We start from the raw sequence: 16044 nt of genomic DNA on the forward strand, positions 1-16044 counted from the left end.
ACTTACCACAGTCTGGCTTCGCACCACGAGTCCTCGTGCCTGCAAATTCCACGCCGTGTGGATCAACGCACCAGCACAAACCCAGACCTCGATGGCACTGGGTGCTCCGGTAATAACCCCGGGAATCACACGATGGCGCGAAATCCGGCGATGATCGTCTGCGCACCGCTGCACACGGCCGCTCAGCTTTCGAAAAACACTCGCACCACTCCGCTCCGCTGACAAAAATGTCTCTGCAAATCCACAATTTCCAAGTGTATTATTTTACCTTTTTTTTTATCTTTCTTGAATTTTTTTTTTTTTTTTTTTTTTTTTTCAAAACCAATGATTTGTGTTTTGATAATTATTTTTATACTGTATTCAGTTTTTTGGCTGTTTGCTCCGTCAGCAGCTTCATTAAAATCTTAGAAAATTGTGCCAATGGTCGTTTTTGAGCTTCCTCGCATAAATTATGAGTTTTTTTTTGGCGAATGAATTTGCTAACTTTTTCAAATCCAATTCGTCACTTTTATTTACCCATCAATGTCGCATGCGTCCAAAAAGGGTTTCAGACATGGTTCATTCTGGTCGTGCTCAAGACTGTAGAGTTCCGAGAGGGAAATTCGTCGATCACCGTCGTTATCCAAATGTCCAAACATCCACCTGACTTCGGTTTGGCATCCAGCAGGGAAATGACCTGTTTTAAAAACGAAAGAAAGAATGAATGAGTAATCTGTGCAAATAATTTTGACAGACGATCTGAAGGCAGTCTGGAGCAAAGCGAGGGGGAACATTTCGCACGCCCTGAGAAAAGACTTCGATTTAATTTATTCTGTTTTCGCAAATTCATCGATGGTTGCAAATTTAGTACCTTTAGACTTGACGTGCTGACGTCGATATTTGGCGTCCGACATGACGACGGAAAACCAATCCAATAGTCGATTCGCCATGGCTGGTTTGGACGATGGTGGACACTCGGCATTACGGGAAGGCGTTTGAGGATTGAAAGTGGACTTCAATGTCGAGGGATTTTTTTCAATTTCGTTGCTCATGAGATGCTTGTCGTCGTACCTGCTGAGGCCACCAGCGGCGGTCTGAAAAGGGGAGAAAAAAGGTGACATAATTGAAATATCGAAGAGCGCGCTTTTAAATTGGAATTTCAGAGAGCAAGGCCGAAGACAGAGCTCCAAGAAATAGAAGCTCTGAAAAGCATTGATCGACTAACCGATAAATAATGGAATCGCTCGGGTTCGTACTCTCCGTATTTATTATTGAAGCCCCCGATCGATTTCCCTTGAAATTTTCTAATCATCCTTTCCGTCGGGGTTCATGGTTTAGGCTTATAAACTTGCATTGGCCTTTATTCGAGGCTCCGAAAGCCTGCAGGCGTCTACCATATTATGGGAGCTTGTACGAAAGCGCACAGAGTATTACAGCACTTCGCTTCTCGCGAGACTACGACAAAGTTAAGTGCCGCCGGTCTTGTTCCTCGGTTAACCCGGTCGCGACGTCGTGGCAAGGGTGAAGTCTCCCGAAGAGGCTTGTACAGCCGAATATAACGAGAGCGAAAGAGAAGAGGAGAGAAACGAGAGGCGAATAGCAAGAGAAGCGTAACAACGCCGAGGTTTCCACAAGCACTTCGTTCCCCGTTCCGTGTGTACAGGGTGGCCCGGGTTTACCGGTCACAAATACAAGCTCAACTTCTCCACTGAATCGCGAGCTAAAAAGTTTAACACACTTTTTTAATCGGATCACTTCTCCACGAGTTATGAATTACTCGAGTTTATGAATGCGCAAACCGTTGAAAGTCGAGTGTAAAGAAGCGTGAAAGCGGAACTGAGGAACGTCAAATTTTCCTCCGTCGTCCCTCTGTTCGCGGTCCTTTTGTCCTGATTGCTGAAAAACAACTAGACTCGGAGACTGAGCATAGAACAAGCATTTTCATCATGTTTCGATTCGATTTTAATACAAATCTTTTCGTAAGGAATTTCACGCCCTACGGATCGCCCCAAGCCTCTCTTCGTCGGGCTTTCGACCACTGGATAGACGTTCCCCTTACAAAAGTATGCCCACTTCACCAACGGGTGAAAAACTCGTCGATAAATAATCGAAAAAAAAATAGTGCCGAAGATTATTTTCACTCGAAATTCATTGGCGAACTCGTGTTTGCATTATTGACTATCGAACCTGGGGCAGCCTGTAGAAAGGGACTTTCTAACGTCAATGCGCATGCACTTCACATTCTGGTGGAAGAAGCTGAGACGCCAGTAGAATCGTAATTCTCTTCTATATACGTAGAAAACGACGTTCTTCCTCTCGTCGCGAAAACCGATTGCAAACTCTGGCTAAACTCTTTTCCCTATCCACCAAGGTGGTTTACCTCGAAGGAATATGCACTAAAATTTTATCGCTTCTCCAAACACTCGTTGAAGATTATTTCATGCTCCTAACATCCTTTGATACGAATATATACGAGTTTGTATATATGTATACGAGAAGTTTCTTCGAGTATCAACCCCCGCGTCTCATAATCATTCATGAACCATTAAACTTCAATTACAATGGCCCACCGATAAGCGAGAACTTTCATGCTTTTGTTCGTGCGAATCAATTACTAGAATATGTGTAGTTTATTAAGGAGCCATTACGAAATTGTGATTGTTGTTCTAGTTCGCGAATCATTCGATGCAAATTCAGAGATTTCAATTCCGAGCAGACTCATCAATTAATTACAGTTTTTCACTGTAAAAATACTCTATACGATTGTATTTACAATCGTATCTGTTCGATGCGATTTAGGTGGTTCATTATACAAACAGATTTTGATTGAATGATCGACATTGTCTTATATCGATAATGGATTATTTTTCATGAACTTTCATTCGAGTTATTGGTGCGTGCATCATTCGCGTTCTATTTACTTTTCTATTCAATAATTCAATTGATTCAAGCGATCGATCACTCCGACGTGTACCGAGCGTCGTTGTAAATTGTTTAAGGCCACTCCATCAATTAACCGTGCTCCGAGGGTCGAGGAATAATTAACGTGAAATTTTCATCACTCATCTCACTGGATTCGTTAGTGCACAGAGTCTCTCACCGGCTATAAATAAATCGGTACGTTTTTCCCAGCAGCCGCACGGACCGACGTATATATTTATTTATTTGACTTTTCCTCGTAATCCTCCGTGCAGCAAGAGCGCTTTTCACTCTGTCCATGGAAATGAGAAAAGTCAGATTGATGTCCTCAGGAGCAGGGCGGTGGCACACAGAGACGAAACTTAAATTACTTAGCCGGCGATAAAGTTCGTTTGGTGTGGAGCAGCGTCAGAGTTCCTTTGGTCTATTTCAGTGTTTTCGTTTACCGAAAGGCAAAACGTCGCTAAACTAAAGCGATAATCGATCGGATAAAAAGTAGATGGAAAATAAAAGGAAAGAACAAAATGCACGTGCCTCTGCGTGCAACGTTACGGAAACAGGGAAAGAATATTCAATCGAAAGGTGAATTTATGGAACTCGGAAAACTCCTGGATTCGTTCAAACTGTCAAACTCTGTAGAAACTTTACGTAAAATTATTTATTGAACCGGCTAATGGATGACTTTGAGACTCCGTTATAGTTTCGTTTCTCCAACTGTGAGACATCTAAAATTCATTCACAAAGTTTGAGGCCCGTGACAAAAAGGGACAGTGAAAAAAAAAAAAATTTGAACGAGAAGAAACATTGAACCGCAAGTACGTTTGACAAACACGAATAAAATGAGCTCACGACGATTACACCGATCAGCCACAATCGCTAAACCGAGAAGAAAACATGAAAAAATGTATACAAAAACCACATTTTGTAGTCGTCTTAAGGCCTTAATACACTTGCAGTGGGCGGAAAAACGTGATTTTCTTGATTTTTTTTTTCAACAAAAAAATAAATGTTCATTAAAATGCTGTGAACGACATTCGTTAGTGCATATGCTCGTGTACTTGTACAATTTTTTTCATCAAAAAAATTTCTCAAAATGCCACAACTCCAGCTGTATTCCAATAGCACCTTTTTTGAGCATCAGTTGCGGTGGACATGATAACTAAAAAACTGTTAATCCTATCCATACCAAATTTATACCGCTTATTTATTATAATAGTAGCTTGGGCCTGGACGAAGGATTTGTAAAAATTTTGATTTAAAAAAAAATGGCGAGAGTTTTAACAAAAAAATCATTTTTTGAGGTGCTAAATTTTCGATTTTTTTGTTGCAATTTTTTTTCCAACAAAATACGAAATCCTTCGTCCAGGCCCTAGCTATAATAAATAAGTGGTATAAATTTCGTATGGATCGGATTAACAGTTTTTTTATTAATCGTGTCCGCACCGCAAAGTTATTTTTCAAAAAAATCGCTTTTGAAACGATCGCGTTTAAAGATTCAAGTATTAGACGACTGGGCGCTCGGTTGAAATACCCACAGCTGCGAATCCAATGTTCCAAACTTGATAAAATTTGCTGAAGATATTCTTCGGCCATTGTACTTGAAGAATAATAAAAAAATTTCGATATTTTCTCCCATCACAAGTGTGCATAAGCCCTTAAATATATTATGATACAGCGTTTGAAATATCGCTGCGACGACGAGGACGAGGATAAGGATGATGTACTTTACAACAGTACATTTTTGTCAGTTTCCTGGGTATACGAGGCGAAAGCAAGAGGCGAAGGGAGAGAAAGAGGACAGGGCTTAAAGCAGGCATTAAGTAGGAAAACGTTATACAATCTACCTCTTGCTTATACCCAAGGTACATCGCGTGTATATATGTATATGCATTCATAAGTAGGATTGCTTATATTATGCACATGCTAGGCTTGGTCCGGGCTGGCGGATGTGCTCAGATCCGCGCGGAGTAAAATTCGTGCCCAACGCGCTTTGCTCTTGCTTATATATACATGCGCACCGAAAATCTCTATTTATATAGGCGCCCTTACGAAGGTACATCCAGAGCCTCGTTCGCGTGGCATCGTACGTTGATTTAATTAAGACTACGAGACGACAAGAGACAACCGAGATTTAGCGTCCCCGCTTTTCCGTGATGCTGCGTATGAGGCTGAGAGCACGAGCTACTTTTGGAATGTCTGCTCAAACGGTCGCTCCATCTCTCTTTACTTTTCGTGATTAGCCGAGCAACGTTTGGCCTCAGGTTTTCCCAAGCTATTTTCCAGCTTGTGTATATATAAATGTGTGGACCGAGCTGCGGATATACATGCAGATTTGGCAGAGTGCAGTAGTAAAAACGCGCTCAAGTCGGACCGGCTCAACGCTTTTCCGTGGGAAAACTCCATTGCTCGAATGTACGCGTACCAAAGTCGAGCTGCAAATCGGCTCGCTCTCTCTCTCTCTCTCCACACTTTTAGCCTTTCCATAATATTATTTCGACGGGGCTGCGGCGCGTTTCCCCGTGATTTTTCACCCCGATATCATCGGGTTTTAATTAGCGCCTGCGTTCCGGTTCACCAACCGGACAATATTGCACTAATTTTTATGCTCAACGATATAATCGGAAAAAGCACAGGCGAAAATTACATGACCCCACGAAAGAAACGAATAATTGTGCGGAAATTATAGTCCTCTTCATCACCGCTTATTAAAACCGAACGAACATTCGTTCCTGGCCATGATTACTGCGTGCTCCATAATTTATTCAAATTTTCTGAATATTTATCAATTTTCGCTGTGCACTGCGCTCTACCGATTGGCTTTCATTGAATTATTAACTCTCGAAATAAACGAATTTCGGGCCTCCTAAATAATGTGTAACGAGCATGAATTCCGATTTACTCCCCCAATCCTTCGCTCGCCAATTCTCACACGTGATATTCGTCACGGAGCGCGATTTTCGGCAGTGCGAAACACGACGATCGATGTAGAAACACGAATCAGTTATATTACGATAACATCGTCGAATTATATTCTTTCTGTGACATCGTCGAGTTTGAGATCCTTCGTATCTATACACTTCGTAAACCAGGCCTGGCATCGAGGAGGTTCTCCTTAAAAAGCACGGTATCGTCGAATTTATAACGGTATATTATTGAATTTACAATTGTATCGTGGAATTCATAACACGCGCTTCTTCTTCGCAGCTCATAACCCAAATATTCACACGTATTTTTGTATCTACTCGATTTCCTTATGCAAATGACTTCGGATCTCGTAATCAAATGACTGAAATATTGTTTATAAGTAATTTGGTGAAATATACGAAATCGTACAATTATATTTTGAGTTTAACCTGTGGACATCACACTGGTGCAAATTTGAAAAAATTTCTTTCTTCAATTTGCCCATTTTTTAATAATAAAACTTTATTTTTCAATATTTTAAGTGATTGTGATCGATTACTGGGGAATCGTTGCCCCTGAAAAATCAAATAAAAACGTTTTGAAAAGTCCAAGTGCGAATTTGCAACAGTGGCGAGTGTGTGACCTCGAAGGGAGTGTGTTGTCTACTGGTTAAACTCCTCAAACACTTTACAAATGTCAATTTTTGCTCTTCGAATTATCAGCTCCATCAACATTAACAGCAGAATTCATAGGGCTTCATCGAACGTAATCGTAATTCTCGGATGAACGTTGCAAACTATTTTCTACTGCAGCTCCGAATCTCGTGCGTGAAAATACATTTACACACGACATCGAATTTGAGAAGGTGGTGTGTGCGCGTGTATCCTCCAGGAGTGTATCCTGTTTGAGGTTAATTAAGCTCCGGATCAAAATCCGCCGACCCGGTTAAATTGCAATTAAACTCCTCGAGTTAAAGATTCCCTTCGCTCGTAACTCTCGGGTCTCTTTTCTCGTATAGCGAAGCCACAGGGACGATTAATTCAGCAGGCTTTTACCATTCGGAGCATCTCCCGGTGCGAAGACTTTAAACTCTTGCTATTTTATTTCACCCATTTTCGCTATTCTTTTATTCCACGTTTGACGGTTTGCGCGGTCAGTTCGTAATAAATTGTTGACGAAATTTCGTCCCGTTTCGAGTTTACGTTATGATGATGAATTTGTGCTTGAGAATATAAAACTTTTTATGCTCGGTGCACATCGAGATTGCAGGGAGTTCTGGGATCATTGCAGAGCGAATAATTTTCTAGTGAGGACGTTTTTGAGCTGCTAACTACTCAATGGAATAACGCTGTAATTCCAGCCAGCCAAGTACAATAAATTCCGTATTTTCGACGAGTCAATTGAATTATGTTACGTAACCTGAGAGGTGCCAACTCCGATCCAATCAAGTAAAATGCCTTCGTTTGTCGATGGAGTATTTGACGGTCACGAACGTGTGCGATTGTATTAATAATCCTGGAGATTTTCAACAGCGCGAATGCACGAGAACATTTGAAATTACTCCGAATTATTTACCATTAATTTTCGGTGTAGCAATTTTATAAGGAAAATTTCTCTTGAGGAATTATCGACACGCGATTCGCAAATGGAAACTCCGGTTTTGGAGCCATTAGCTAATTGTTCGCGAAGCGAAATCGCACGTTTGGGAATCGAATTACGGATTAAAGTTGCTGGGGAAACGTCGAATCCCTTCGTACGTAATTGGTCTCTGGCTCTTGCGAAAGGCTCTATTTTTACTTGCACCCAAAAAAAAAATACTAATTTGCCAATGGTTTCGAGACTCGGTAAAAACACGTGGGATAATTCAATGAAAATAGCCTGCGTAGAAAAGGGCGAAGAGTAATTCGTGCGATGAGTCAGGAAACTCCATAAACCAAAGGTACGAAGTCACGCGACGATGAAGTCATGCCTGCGCTGCGTGACTCTTTAGCTCGCGAGCAAACGCACAGTCCCACGTCGTACGAATCTTGGCTTCATATATATTTACTTGAGATGCGAGAAAAAAGGAACGCGAAAAACAGCACTCAGAAGGCGGACAAGTAGCGAGCAACGAGGAAAAGAAGGCTTGACCCAATTGTACTTGAGAACGCACGAAAAAAGCTCACGAAAGCCTTGCGAGCAGGCGCACGGCCTACGAGTTTGTGGTTGAGGAGTCAAACAATTGGATTCGTGAAACAAAAGGAATTTTTTTTCTCTCATCTGTCTCTTCCTGCAAGAGAGAACTGCAAGATGTGAACCTGACTTGACCCAGAGTGGAGACGTAGAATTATTGCAATTAAAATGTGCAATTAATCATTGTTCGTAATCATCGGACAGAACAGAAAAGTGCGAAGATTTTTGGAGCAATGCGATTGAATCTTCGATCGAAAAAAATTCCCTCAAATTCGTAAATTGACAAAATTTTGCAATCAAATATCACAGAACCGGCGACTGAAATAAATTTCCGGGTTTAAAGCAGCAAATTTTAAGGGAACAGCGAATAGTTCTCCCATGCAAAACGAAGCGAGAATATTTTTTTGTACTTTCCGTGTAGAATCGAGCGACTCAAAAGTTCTTTGACTTATCATTGAAAAAGAATGTCACAGAAAATTCCCAGGCGGAGTATGTTCGTCCTGAAGAGTTATTCGTAGCTATGTGCTTCCAAGTTAAGGTGTGAGCACAGTGCCAGCAATGGTTTTGATGTATAGGAAGAGAGAAAAAAATGATGTAAGGAAATGCGAATGACAAAACAAAAGAGAAAAGGAATGGGACAAGAAAACGTAAAAAGGGTCGTTCCGGTTGAAAAATGTACGTGAGCTCCGGAAAAGAGGGTGGAGAACGAGTATTTGTGCACGGTTTGAATTGGGCAAGCCAAAAGGAATGCGTGAAAGTTCGAAGTTTCCATTGATTTATAGGGATACGTGGGAGAATGGGGAGGCTTTTTGGACGAGGGCGTTTCTCCTTCAGACGTTATACCGTACTTACAACCGTACAAAACTGTGATATGTGGCATCTTTGTTCCCTATGGCTGGGTTCGCCCAGCGGATATAGGGGAGGAAAAAAATGAGGAGCGAGGGGGTCGAGGGAGGGGGGAAATAAAAGTATCGCTGTTGGCCGGTCTGTAACTCTCTTCTATACATAAATACACGTGTCTCAATATTTCGTTCATAAGAAAGCTTGAGAAATGTACGTCGATGGTGTAAATAAAAAGTTTGCGAGGCAGCACAATTTTCCGAGGAGATAAAAAGCAAGGGAGAGTGGGGAGAGAGAAAAGGCACAAAGCCACTGACGCAGCTGTTTGATCATCGGAGATTGAAATATCGCAAGGAATGACGCTTTGCTTTTGATTTTCCCATTGAAAATGTTTTTGTTTTTTTTTTTTTTTTCACTTATGAACGCACGCTCGCGGGCAAGATCTTGAGGTAGTTCCGATAGCTAAGTGCCGTAGAAAAATAGGATGCAATCTCTTTCTTGCGTGCGAACATTATTCGTTTTTTAAATATCTTTCGAAAATCATTGAAATTATCGTTAATGCTCGGTAAAACAAACATATGGTTGCGATGTTTTACTAAAATTCCATAATTGCTCGTGACTTGAAATTTTCATGTTTTTTCTTTTGCGTACGCCGCAATAACGTCCGAGACGAGCGTAGCGTCCGAAAGTGTAGTGATAATCGTGTCTCACGCGACAGCGTTGCCACGTCGCGAACCTTGAAATTCTCCCACCTCGAATTCTCATACGATGTTTATTACAACAATTTTTTTCTCAAAAACTAGACGGTAGATCACGTTTTTTTTTAAATTTTTTCTTCAGAAGGTACTTTAACACTGTGCTTTTTAAAATAAAAATCGTAAGAACTCTTCTTTATTTCGATACACATTTTTTATTTGACGATTACCGTGTGTTCGGATGGAGAAACGATAGAACTTTAACTCGCAATACCTGAAAAACTATACGGTAAAACTACTTTTTTTTTAATCGATTCGTTAGATTTTTCTGCGCGACGTATATTTTTTACAAAATTTCCGTAAAAAATCGGGTTATTGAACAACCTTAAAAAAGGAACATCCGTTTGCGGTGTTTGCAACGACGCTGTGTCATTCGTCCACGTTGTTATCTTCCTTCACCCAGCCCAGTGAGAAAGTTCTTTTCACACAATCGTACACATACGAAATAGGAATGGAGCTCGGGAGCTGGCGTTTCCGGAATCGCGTTCGCCTCCATAAATCTCTTAGTTGATAAACCATGCGAGTATTTTGTGACAAGCAAAGTTAAATTGATGATGAAAGATTAGATTTTTCTGCTCATTCGGTACGAATGTACCGGACGAACGAGTCTCGTTTATTCGAATATGTAAAAAGTGAGATGTCACAGAGGAGAATGAACGATGTGTCTGTTCTCGAAGAAAAGTCCGGGGATGTTACTTTTTTCCGGGCGCTTATAAAAAATAGCGAACCACCCAAAAATAAGTTTTCCCATTTTCTCAAGAATATGAAAACCAAACTTTGCACTATGCGGACACAAGCGATAAAGATTTCACTCCATTTGCCGGCTTCTCGAGGTCCCGATATCAAATCGAAATGAAATACTCCAAAGTTCTTCCAACAGTCTTTTCTATTCCTCCATTTTGACTCTTATCGCGACGATCCTCTAAAGAAATCTGATCCCCGGCAGAAGTCACTGCAAAACCCAAACAATTCGAGTCCCAATAACTCCTGACAGATCTTTTAACATACTCTCATTTCCTCTTTTCCCGTTTTTCCCCAAAATATATTTTCCCCTCTCAAATCTTCGTACGCTTAAGGCCGTCCACGGAGAAAACGCAGGCTTAATCCAGCCCAGTTAGCGGATCTCCGTAGCGCTATTTAATAGGCGCAAAGTGCCCATACGTAGACTCGGTACAGCGTTTTAGAGCAGAGGGAAAGAGAATCGAGGATGGAGTTTAAAATGGGCGGTATATCGTTCAAGCTGCACCCCTGTGACTCTCGTATATCACCGGCGCTTTTCCCCACCTAATACCGACGTTGAGTATAACGTGAGTAATATATAATGGGCCACCTCTGTTTCACCCTCAAACGTACACGTACAACGCGAGCATACACAGCAGAGTCGCACATGTGGGTGGTGATTAATAGGGGCAGAACGTGCTAACGAGAATCGAGGAAAAAGAAGGCTCTTCACTCGAGCCTCGGAGCAAATCCATTTGTAGGTATGAAAACAGCCGAGTTTTTTTCCCCCCATTTTTATTTCATTCCCCCGACCCCGCGAGATTCGCTTGTTCGTATAAATTTGCTCCACTTTTGCGGACACTCTGACAAATAAAATTATAAGCCGAGTACTCCAACGCTTCATTTCAAGACGAATTAATGAACGAATGACGAATTGTCAGTTACAAATTTCGATTCATGTATGCACAAGTCGGTTATTCATTGAAAATATTGTTTCATTGTTTTCATTCGTTATTATTATCATAATCGCAGTTAAACCGCTCGTTATCGTATGCTGGAAATTACGAAATATCACTCGCCTGACCACTCATTGATTCGTTCTACTGAAACTGTTCTCGTGCCCTTCCAACTGAACATATTTCAGGGGAATTATTTTTGAAAAGAGCGAAGTTTTTTCGTTTCTTTAACCAAAATCTCTAGAAGCAGATTTTGGGTTCAATTTCTGGTATGAGACGAATGAAATTTTATAGAAAAGACTGACCTTTCCACGTTTGCTGTATTTGAGGTATTGGTAATGGTGATTGTCGTAGTTGAAGTCCCGCGGTGTCAATGTGATGTCACGATTGCGACTGATTTTTCCGAGCAGTGATTTCTGCTTCTGCATTTGCGCCTTTTTGGAGTGCACGACGACAACTGTGGACGCAAAAGATTGGATAAAGAAACGGAATCGATAAATTAAGAATTTTTCTACACGCATAAGGCGTTGTGATAGGCGGAAAAATCGAAAATTTAGCACCCCAAAAAATGAATTTTTTGTTAAAACTCTCGCCATTTTTTTTAAATCAAAATTTTTACAAATCCTTCGTCCATGCCCACCAAGCTACTATCATAATAAATAAGTGACATAAATTTGGTATGGATCGGATTGATAGTTTTTTAGTTATCACGTCCAACGCAACTGATGCCCAAAAAAAGGTGCTGCTGGAGTACAGCTGGAGTTGCGCCATTTCGAGAAATTTTTTGATGAAGAAAATTGTACAAGCACACGAACATATGTACTAACAAATTCGTTCGCAGTTATTCAATAAACATTTATTTTCTCGTCGAAAAAAAGTCAAGAAAACCACGCTTTTTCACCCGCTCCAAGTGTAGATAAGGCCTTAATAAATTCAGATAGAAAAGCGAGATGAAAAAACGCACTCGAACGCAGTAAACCTGTACTCATTTTATAGAGTTTTTTTAATCAACAGAACTATCAAGTCCCACGTGAAAATCGTGAAAGTGCTGGCAAAAAAACCCTCAATCCAATCCGAGTCAAAACATTACTCCCAATCGAAAAAATTCAATTAAACAATTTTTCGCGCCTCTTTTAATTTACCATTGAACTTCATGCTTCAAGCGTTTTCAAATACTGACAAAAAAGCACGCACACGTATAAAAATGAACGCGCAGCATTAATCGAGCGCCCATATTTAAACGAGCGTTATTTCGCACGAGCACGAAATATATCACATTTCGAAGACCATGGGGATGGAAACAATGGGTCGTGTTACACGAGCCCCATGAATGCGTGTGCAAAAACGAAGAAACGTGAGGATTGGGAGTGATGAAATTTCGGTCGTCAGTCGTACGATCAATCGATCGAATACATTTTAACGAGGATCAGACGTGCCGGAAATAATGGGAAATGTCAGAAGCATCGATTATTTCTCCCATCCCCATCTTGGCGCTTCGTCCCCATGCGTTTTGATTTAATCTGTGTATCAATAGTACGCATAATTCGCGGAGGGTATACGTTTTCCTGCATACATCAGAGTATAATTATCGAAGGAATATGAGTGTGTAATGCGTATCTTCACTCTCGATTATTACTGCTTGTTTGCTCAAAAGCTTTAATAACCGTCGTATATAGAAGATTGACGGGGCCTTTCTATCTCCCCAAGAGCTTATATATGTGTATATAGATTATCTAATATGTATACAGCAACCGCATACGTGTGTAATCCCTTTGGCATACAGCTCTTGATTATATGTATGGAGTAGCAACATGAGGAATTCCGCACGAATATAATCTCTAATTCAAACGTTTACGAGGACCCGTGATATTCGGATCAAAAATCAGTCTTTTAAACCTGGAAAAAACTAGATTCGACGCAATCATGTTGTACGTGCAGTTGCAAAACGCTGAGTTTAAAATGATTGAAAATTTCTAACGTTTCGGTCGTGTCAATGAAATTTTCATTTTTCTTATTCAAGTGCTTGACGTTATCGAACAAAAACTCTCGCTTCCCGTCTTCTTAGATCAGTGCGTTTGGTTTCCTTTGCTTAAAAGTTGTGAGTGAGAATTACCTTTGCAGGGACAGAATCCTTTGCAGGCGATGTGCACCGACGTATGATGGATGCAGTTGTGATACTCGAGGCGGCATGGCGAACTGTACGTGCGATTGTCATTGCCGCAGAGGAAAGTGGGCTTCACCACTGGACACTCGACGCATCTGTAACTCATAAACGGTCGGAATCGAGGAGTGTTGTGGTTAAAAGTTACTTTGATTCTCAATGTTCGAAAATCGTTCGATATTCTCGCTTTCGTTGGTGCTCACATTCATCAAGTTTTTCAGAGACGCTTTAAAAACGAAGTAGATGAAATTATTCGGTGAACCGAATATGAAAATTTTCCTTAAATTAAGGTGCTAGCTCGCGATGAGGCTAAAATAAATTGAATTTTCGACGACAAGACCATGGATTATTGACATTTTTTATAATCGTTCTCTTCCCATACAGAAATGAGCATTCCACTCTGAAATATCTTATTCTGATGAGGATCCTTGCCAAGGTGCGGCATGACACGAGGGGGCGCAAACGGATAAAAAAGGCATTTAAGGCAGCGACACAGACGGAGGAAAGAGGGACGCGTCTATAGTAAACGGGGTGTGTCTGCCAGTTTTCTTTTTCCAGGTCACATACGGTATTTTGCGAAAAAGATCGCGAGCGGAGCGCACAGCGAAAGAGCGAGAAGGAGGAGGAGGGATAGTGGGAAAACGATTTCATGAGGAGAAAAAGCGAGAAGAGTTTAGAAAGAAGCGAGTGGCGATGCTTTTATCACAGCACAATCTGCAATGTTGTCGGATGCGCTTCGCTCGTGAGGGGAGGTAAAGCGAGAAAATATCCCTGGGCGTGGAAAGGGTTGCCTCGTTCTTGATAGTGTTTCCACATACATGCATATACGAAAAGAGCTCTGACACAAACACGGCGGAGCTGGCGAAGGTGAATCATACGACAAAGAATAAGCTTTTTATTATTCGACTTGCCTTATTCGTATATTATCTTTTTCACTCGTTTGTCGCTCATCAACGTAATGCCTTTTACACTTTCGTTGACTTGAAAAAAAAGGTAAATAAAAAAGGGGCAAAAAATATTAAACTTGACGTGACACATGCTGCAGCTTTACACCGGTGGCTTTTTATTCGTCTGACGGTTTTAATGTGCGCGTTCGTAAACCGGAAAAAATCTAACAAAATGCTTATGCGGTTAATCCACGAAGGGCTCTTTTACGACGGGACTGAATTTCAAAGCACAACATTCTTTTATAAATTGAGACCTTTCCAACGACTTCGGCTGTTATTTTGGATGCTGCACCGCAAGCACGATCGATTCGATTAGCTCGATTAAAAAAGTTAGTTGAATATAGAATGGTTTATTGACGCGAATCATCGTTTAAATAAATACACATTTTTTACCGTGTTAGAGAAAGGATCTCTCGAAAAGAGAGAATAAAAGAGGAATGCTATATTTTGGGGGCCACCGATGCGAAAAGTAAAAACTTGCATACAGGAAAGTGCAGAAAATGAGGAACGGAGGAAGAAACCGCTGGAATTAAATTCAATATTTCACTGCTTGAATATTTATGGTCGGATTAACATAAGTCTTGAAATTGGGAGGCAAAATTTGTTCCCGTTCGACAAAACCGGAAGTAGCTCCTTGGCGGGGGGAAAGGAAGTAAAAATGGATATTTTCATGCTTACGTTCTTTTGAATAATTGAGCTGCGTCTGAATTAATAATTTATCATGTTTTCAACATTGCGTCTCCAATTCCAACGTAATTCAGCGTGAATAAGGGTCGAAAAAATCTCGAGAAATCGTGAAAAATAGTCAATCAAATAGATTCACGACTTCGCATTAACTTAACGGACGACGAGTGAAAATAACTTTAACGAAATCCACTCCAACATGATCCGACGTAATGCACGCGGTAAGATGCGATAAAAATAGATAAAATGAAGCAAATAAAAATTCACGTATAGGTAGAAAGAAATAAGACTTGTTGCATGAATCTCGATAAAATATTTGTACTGTAAGTGGGCGGACGGAAGAATCGTGAAGAGCAGAGACTCTCGGTATAAAAAACGCTATAAGCGCGTGCGCGCTCTCCCACAAAAACTAAGAGATATTTTTCCAGCTATCGAGATCGAGAGATGAAGAGCTGAAATGGGAATAACGAGAGCTATTAAATATACATCTTCGTATATATTTTCAACAGTGAATATTTTATAGCACGCACGTTATGTCGAACAGTATTCTTCTGCATTATCTTATACGTGCGAGAAGAGACTTCGTACGATACAAATGGGTTACGTGTATGTGATAAAATTACTCGGCCGGAAGGACGTTCAAGTAGAGACCGTAGAGGTTCGACTAAACCGATCGTAATCTGAGAATAATGAGGAAAATTCGTAATACAGACACAAATCAGGGTTGACGATTATAGTGGAACAAATACACAATGAGCATTGATCTTTGTGTAAAGGGAGGAGGCCTTATACACACTTGCAGCGAAAAACTATTAATCCGATCCATACCGAATTTATACCACTTGTTTGTTATAATAGTAGCTTGGGCTTGGACGAAGGATTTTTAAAAATTTTGATTTAAAAAAAAATGGCGAGAGTTTTAACAAAAAATTCATTTTTTGAGCTGCTAAATTTTCGGTTTTTTGTTACCATTTTTTTTTCCAACAAAATACGAAATCTTTCGTCCA

The 16044-nt window shown here is 40.6% G+C and overlaps 1 protein-coding gene across 2 annotated transcripts in view; it reads right to left on the reverse strand.

The window, feature by feature from the left end:
* Positions 1 to 16044, reverse strand: part of Cow (Proteoglycan Cow) — a 128712-nt gene that overhangs the window by 3592 nt on the left and 109076 nt on the right. The window contains exons 5-9 of one of the 2 annotated variants that reach the window (XM_043417759.1): positions 13359 to 13504; positions 11551 to 11702; positions 851 to 1073; positions 517 to 676; positions 7 to 233 (exon numbers count right to left, since the gene is read on the reverse strand). In XM_043417759.1, the coding sequence (XP_043273694.1) occupies positions 7 to 233; positions 517 to 676; positions 851 to 1073; positions 11551 to 11702; positions 13359 to 13504 (908 nt within the window). Of the gene's footprint in view, positions 234 to 516; positions 677 to 850; positions 1074 to 11550; positions 11703 to 13358; positions 13505 to 16044 lie in introns of both variants that reach the window. The other variant, XM_043417758.1, reaches the window with a different exon arrangement.

This window comes from Venturia canescens, chromosome 4 (assembly GCF_019457755.1).
Source record: "Venturia canescens isolate UGA chromosome 4, ASM1945775v1, whole genome shotgun sequence".
Taxonomy (NCBI): domain Eukaryota; kingdom Metazoa; phylum Arthropoda; class Insecta; order Hymenoptera; family Ichneumonidae; genus Venturia; species Venturia canescens.